The sequence below is a fragment of the Denticeps clupeoides genome, chromosome 2 (genome assembly GCF_900700375.1).
Source record: "Denticeps clupeoides chromosome 2, fDenClu1.1, whole genome shotgun sequence".
Classification (NCBI taxonomy): Eukaryota; Metazoa; Chordata; class Actinopteri; order Clupeiformes; family Denticipitidae; genus Denticeps; species Denticeps clupeoides.
The window spans coordinates 3,347,835-3,355,319 of record NC_041708.1 but is presented as its reverse complement, the minus strand read 5'-3'; the positions used below and the strand labels follow the sequence as shown (position 1 = coordinate 3,355,319).

General features: G+C 43.3%; 1 protein-coding gene across 11 annotated transcripts in view; it reads right to left on the bottom strand.

The window, feature by feature from the left end:
- Window positions 1–257: 257 nt before the first annotated feature.
- srcin1b (SRC kinase signaling inhibitor 1b) overlaps window positions 258–7,485 on the bottom strand; it is a 54,612-nt gene continuing 47,384 nt past the window's right edge. For all 11 annotated transcript variants that reach the window (XM_028970885.1, XM_028970887.1, XM_028970889.1 and 8 more), the window contains 2 exons: window positions 6,749–6,931; window positions 258–5,334 (listed from right to left, as the gene is read on the bottom strand). In XM_028970885.1, the coding sequence (XP_028826718.1) occupies window positions 5,152–5,334; window positions 6,749–6,931 (366 nt within the window). In that variant the 3' untranslated portion in view covers window positions 258–5,151. The remainder of the gene's footprint in view (window positions 5,335–6,748; window positions 6,932–7,485) is intronic.

Here is a 7,485-nt window from a genome sequence, read left to right as displayed (position 1 = left end):
CTCCAAGGCTTTTGGCCAAATTGCAATATGAGCGATGCATCTTTTGTAACCTTTGAATCTGTTTAAGTAAAATTTAACACAGGCCCAGATTATTTAACATATCTGTAAATAACCTTAACAACCGCAGCAAATATGCTCATTCCTTTGTAATAGGTCCTTGATGTTTCAGTGTCGGCACAGCCGGAACATTCTAGTCTGCCCTACGCAAAAGCACAGACACACACACACAAAGGCACAGACATAAAGCCCCGCCAATGCTCGGTTTATAAGAGATCCACTTTAATGATCACAAAAACACAACAGGGATTTACAAAACCAACAGTCTCAGGAACACAAAAGCAGCAATATATTATCCCCATATATGTATATCTATAGAATTGCATGGCATTCACAAATGTTACTGATTCCGAAGTCTCTAGTAGGTTTTTATTGTTCTTTCTGCCGTTTTAATCGGCTACACTCCTCCCTGCAGCAACACGTATATTATTCACGTATGATTTATACACAACAGTTGCATGGAATAAAGTTAACAAAAAATATCTTCACTGTACACCTATTTTACACAATGGAGGGTTGAAATAAAAAATAAACAGAGACTCGTAGTCACCTGCATGCAAGATCTAAAGCATAGGTACACTGTACATGCATTAGTTCACTTATATATTCTCTTATTTATTGTGTATATTTATATTTGTATATTTTTTTTTAAAAAATGACATAGAAAGTCACACCTCTCCAAATAATACAGTTTATGTACAAGTTCCTGCTTGTCCACTTTTTTCATACACTCCATAACCATTCCATACTGCATTAGGCCACAGATGAAAATAAAACTAATAATAAAGTAAAAATGTTCTTTAAAGCAGTTGTAACACTTTTATACCTCACAGTAGCAGAAGAAATTAATTCACAAGCTCAGGAAAAAAATAGTTATTTTTTTGCTCTGCATTCCCATTGCCAAAAATTATGTGTTAGATATTATGAGACATAGTATTTGATGCCTGGAAGTATATTCATCAATCAACAATCAAATAATAAATACATTTGTCACTGTTTTACAAGTACACTGCATAAGGTGTTATGGATAATCATTACTGATTACACACATATATATATATATGTATGTATTTTTTTTTTACCCATGTATGCAGTCCATAGCTGACATTCAAAAGAAAGACCACGCCTTCAACTCCTATATAATCCCAATTAAAATCAAGTCTATTAAAATTGGAACCCATCCTGGGACCCATGTGTGCCTGCAACAAGATGACATGGGGGGTCCTTTGAGTTTCCTTTCACCCCCAATGTTTATTAAAAGAGGAGCACTGGAGCTTAGTTTTACACCAATACTGGTCTGGCTGTCACATGCAGATGAAGGCCTGGTCCCTGCTCATGAATTATGGGTTCTGTGTACCGGTGGTTATTTTCTTCGATTCCCACGTGCTACCTCTTTGAAGACGATATTTTTGCTCCCAGGTGGGAGCCTTCAAAAAAAGTGGTTTAATAAAGTGGACTTTATTTGAGAGACAGAGAGAGAGAGAGCACAGCATGCGTCGCTGGAACGAGCCACAGAACCGGACGAATTATGTTCCATCGATTAACGCTGTGATTTTCATGTTTTCATCTGTTATTTAGAACAGAGAGACTGTCGTGCTTTTCCCACATTTTGGCTGTGTTCATGAGTTCACGGTTTTTAGAAACTATATTATATGGAACAAAACTTCTCTGCACAACTCAGCCACACAATATTACGACATTACAACACGGCATTAATATTTCTGCCATCCACACATTCGTACCATCTTCTGTGAGATGATTCTGGGCGAGGCCCCGGCTATATCACTGTGGAATGTTGACTTTGAAACAGTAATAAAAATAAAAACCTATTCTACATGAGATTGTGTGCTCTCTCTTCAAAGTATAAAAATACAAAAGAAGACTTTTATTATAAAAAACTTATATTGTTGGTTGCATTGTTTAAATGTATTTTACATTACATCGTGCTTCATTTCCAAACTTTCTTTACTAGCATATATTTTTGACAAAACTATCTAAATAGTTGTAAGGCTAGTTTTCATGATTTTATATGTAATAGGCTAATTTATTACCAGCTATTGCCATAAGGTACATTTCTCATTAGAAACTAGTAGTTTAAGGTGGCTAACACGAGGCTAATTCCTCTTCTAAATAGCATAGAGTCGATGTGTGTGTGTGTGTTGGGCTAAGGTAGAAGAGGATGAGGTTGACCACGGCATCATTTGTGGGATCCAAAGGAATAGTTTGGCCATCATGCATACATATTACAATAAATCAATGTGAAATTAATTTGTGCCTTTTATAAAAGCATTTGCTTATTCTTCTGAATTACAAACGAACAGCAATTGGCAATGGCTTAATGCTACATCACCACCGATCCAAAGCCTGAGCCGGGGGGTTTCGTCATTACTACAAATCAGTCAGGTTAGATGGTAAAGTAAAAAAAGGAAAAGTACATTTTCGGTCAAATAAAATACAAATTCTGTTCTTTCAGAGAAAATCCACAAGGGGGCAACGGTGTTCTCAGACACTGGGAGCTCCGAGGCGGACGCTAAAATCTAGGCGTGGTGAAGAATGGCAGTTGATTGATGGGTTTTAAGTTGACTGACTTACCGAAGTTCCGCGTTCTCTTTTTTTTTTTTTTTCATTTTTTTATTTTCAACGTTTCCCCCACTGAATCTGAGCAGGCGAAGAGCCGGCAGACATTAACATACAGCTTATCCAGGGCTCACCGACACGCTCATCTGTAAAAGCCAGAGGAGGAAGAAGGGATGACGCGAGAGAACAAGACGCCGAGTGCGCAGACGTCAAACCTGCGACACCTTCGCTGCGGCAACATCAAAGCCGTCAGCCTCAGAACCAAATACTACTGAATAATCTCTCTGTACTCGTACGTATTTGGCCTGTCTAACCCGTTTTGCCTTTGCTGCTGACATGAGGCCCCCCCCAGTCTTTTCCGCCACGGCACTCTTTTTTTGCATTTAGCCCCCGAAAGGCTCCGAAAAGCCACTGCATAGCCTCCCTTGTCTTTTTGGCTGATGCATGAAAGTGGCAGTTGCACCGCCGTGGAGAGGCATCCGAATTACTCCACGCTGATTTCACGAGTGCAGGCGTGCCCCCCGGTGCAAAGCCCCAGAGACACACGTGCACTGAACAAAAAAAAAATAATGCGAAATTCGCCACGCTGATGCTTTAAGACGCTAATCCAAGCCTCTCCCCGGTGCAGAAGCTGTGAAAACGCTCTGACCCCCGAACGCCAGGCCGGGCCTGCCCACGTCCCGGTCGTTCATCTGAGGCAAAATGGCTGACAGCAGCGTCTCCCATCGAGACAAACCCGGGAAAGGCCGTCACGTGTCTGCGTGCTCGGGACAAAGCCTGGCCTGCCGCGTGATGGACGACGCCGAACGCAGGCCTGATGAGCTCCACGCTCTTCTGCACAACAGCGAGACCAGATCGGACCAAAAAAGGAGGCTCAGCAGTTTGCAAGTAGAGGCTTGATGCAGCTCTTGTTAGTGTGATCGCACAATTCAACTTCCGAAGTTTAACAAAGGCATTGAGGTCATTTTGTCTTTTCATTTAGATCCAATGTGAATATTGTGAAAAAGTTTTTTTTTTTTTTTTTTAATCCTTCACAATTAAACACACAATCAAGATACTTTTCAGAATTTGTGAATATCGTATAACATTCTAATCTGAGACCATATACAGTACATAAAATATATATGTATATAAATATATAACATATTTCACTTTATGTGTGGTAGCATATTTGTAATAGCATATATGTACTATAAATAGCATATATGAAGGTTAACGTGAATAATTAAATAAGAATAAAACACACTTTTTCACAATATTCACATTGTATCAAATCATCATAGTTGTGAGGGGGAATATTACTGGTATACATATTAGAAGCAGTTAGAAATAACTATTTCTAATATTTTCTTGCAATTGAACTATCTGTAAGAATAGACTTTAGACTGATAGATGTCAGTACATTCAACAGGCCTTTGTCCATGAAGACCTCAAAAAGGAACTTCTGATTTGCTTCCTTGGCCCGTGCTTCTGCTAACTGAAGAATCAAGAGCTCATTTGCGGTTTGCGACAAATGCCCCATTTTGTCCTTGAACAAATGTGAGAGATGAGCTCCAACCCCGGCGCCCCCCGGAGGTCCGATAGTGGCAGCGAGCGAGCGAGCGTTCGCTAGCAGCCCGCAGATCAGCCCTACGGGGGGAACCCGGCGCCGCAGATTGCCTGGCACACGTGAGGTGCAGAAACGGGGGCTCGCCCAGCCCTTTCTGTTCTTGGTTTTTTCGAGATGGTCGAGGAAGGCAGCGCTGCCTGAAATGATGAGATGATCTTTTGCTTTCATTGCTTCTTTTGTGCTTTGACTCGTTCGTTTCTCATCCCCCTTATTTTCCATGATTTCAGTTGTATTTGTCTCTATTTTCCCTCACATTTTATTCTCTGGACTGAACCGAGGATTGTCAGTGCCCGGTCTCTCTCTCTCCTCTTCTTTCATTTCCGGGAATGCAGAAGACACGAGGGAGGAGAGGTCAGAGAAGGAGCAATCAAAGCTCCTTATGCTGTGCTGTGATATCGAGGCGTTGCAGCCATGGGCTTCTTCTCCTTTCGTCCTCTCCCCATACGTTTGGCAGCTATTGACACACTTGGCAATGAGTCGGGAGCAAAATGATGATCCTGACTCTGGCTGTACGTATATATTCGGACCCCTGCGGACCCCAACAAAACCGTCTTCTCTCACACACGCACACACACACACACACAAATATACACAGCCACCCTGGTCATGATGGATGACTGGCAGAGCACCAATGAACACAGATTAGAAGAGTTTATGACCCACTACCTTGGCTGTGACCTTGTGCTGTCGGCAGTCTTGGAAGAGCGAGAAACAGAGGATGGACGGGCGGGAGGACGGGGTATGACAGAATTCGAACCCGGGCGCCCCCCCCAAGCGTCAGAATGGCCCCAGCACACGCTGCAGGCTGGTGACCTGTTGCTATGGCGCCAGGGCGGTCGTAGGCCCTGGATGGTGACGGGTGTGTGACGGTGTGTATTACAGGTGTTATGCGGTGCGGCGGCCGGGCCTCAGAAGTGGAAGACCTGCTGCTGCCCCGGCGGCGCCCCCTGCTGGCCCTGCTGCAGTTTGGGAAAATCCTCCCTCTGCTTCCGGCTGCGGCGCTCCAGGCTGCTCTGCTGCAGGTGCTTCAGGCGCGCCGCTGCTGCTGATGACTGTAGGGGCTTACTGGAACCGGACGGGCTGCTGGAGTTCTGCCACGAAGACAGAGAATGGAATAAATACACATAACACATATGTACACGTAAAAAAAAAAAGTAATGAGATAAAGGTCATCGAGTATGGAGTAGGGTGAAGATTAGTAAGAAATGAAGGAACTAAGGTCATGAGAGGAGAAAAGGGGGGAGGGGATATGAAGAAAATACACACCCTAAACTATCTAACAATGAGCACGTTTCCAATAATGGCCCGACTATAAATATAACATCAACTAATATTTATTAAAAGGGCTTAAAAATGTAACAAATGAAAATGATTTAATAATTGATTAGTCGCAGCATTTGACAGCTCCGTTTTTTAGATTAGATTAGATCCATTGTAACTGTAACTATACGAGCTTGTGGTTAAATTTTCTGTTGAGATCCAGTTTAGAGGATTAATCGCAATTAATTAAAGGTCGACCTCCACAGTCATGTCTCTCAAAAGACATCAGGCAAAAAAAGAAGACGCTTCACCCTGTTTTAGGGGCTTGAAGGACTAGCCGGGAAGTAGGATTAGTGAGGATGGTGACGAGGGCGGGCCTCCACGATGGCGGCGATCCTTCGGAAGAGTTTCCGAATGAAGGGGGGATTGTGCAATGATTAATCGATCCTGCGCCGGTGTACAGCGGGAAGCCAGAGCCGGAGAGAGGCAGAACACCGCGGGGACACAATGTTCAGGAAAACGTTCTTTTGTTCGCCTTTTTTCTTTTTTTATTTGGTGAGACGAATGCGGCGCGGGAGACAAAATAAGGAAATCCGTGGTTGCACCTCAAGGCTCTGCGACATCTGCGGTTCTAGTCCAGTCAGTCAGTGCTGTTGCGTTAGTGGTTCCAGTGCAGGACAGCGTGGGTAAAAGGCGGGAAAATGAACTGGAGGAACAGACTAGAGGACGGACAGAGCTGAGACGCTCCTCCCCAGGGGAACGTGCTCCGGGACGGTTACCTGTCTTCCCAGCGAGCCTGTGCTGCGCCGCTCCCAGTGGGGATCTCGGCAGCGTGCGGGACCGCGGCTCGGCTGTGGGAACACTCACCCTGATTGGGGTTCTCTGAAACGCCTGCCAGTGGGGTGGTTGTTTGACGGTGCGTGTGTGTGAGACATGAAGGGGGACAGTGAACACATAGTAATGCACCTAGACAGCAAAGCAAAGCCTCTAAATGCTGGGCACTTCTTTACACTGCATTTCAAACAGAAGACTAAGGCAATGACTTATGGTGTATTAATTACATGGATATTTCATGAAATGAGTGTTGGAAGTCCATTTACAGACTACAGCTGCCTAACAACCAATCAGGTTTGCAGTCAGATAAAATTAATTGGTTTGAGGTCACCCGGTCTCCCAAAAAAATAAAATGAAAAAGAAAAATGTCTGGCTCTGCTTTTTAATGCAATCGGTCAGCCTGGCCCTTACCTCCAGCTCAGCCATGATCTTGTCTTCCTCATCCTCGTCGTCCTTCACCCCCGAGGCGGCGATGACGGGGGGAGTGGACGCAGGGCGGGGGGCATCGGTGACGGACGGACGTCTCAGTTTGACCGGCTGCGTCTGAGTGTGAGGCGGGGCGTCCATGTCCTCTGAGTTTTCTCCTTTGTCCAGCTAAACAAACGGATCAGTATTACTGAGGAGGCTTATAATTAAGCCATTATTGATAAATAATAATATAGTATTAAACACATTAAGAGACAGCTGTCAGGAATCTTGAGATTTGGGACAAGCCAAAAACATCATAACCTATCAATAAAGTCATTGAACATTTATATAAGAACTATTTCTAAAGGAATTTGTCTCCTTTTTATTTTTTAACTTCTAAACTTGCCCTGGATCAGAAAAACTTTTGTCCACGATAAGAATTTTCACATAATTTCAAACATTTAAGAAATGTATTAAAAATCTAAAATGAACAATTCTTTCTGATGATAAAGGGATAAAAAGGTATACACCCATATTCATGCAAACTAGTGACAGCATGAATGCGTGTGTGTGTGTGGATTAGGGTGCATTCATTTTGTTCATATGTATTTGTGGCTGTTATGACACAGCGTTATGTTTATGGAGTGAATTATGAAATTGTGGATGGGCTACTATATGAACAAGAAAAAATTTATATACACACAACACACAGAGACAGTCAGAGGTGTACCAGTCAGTAT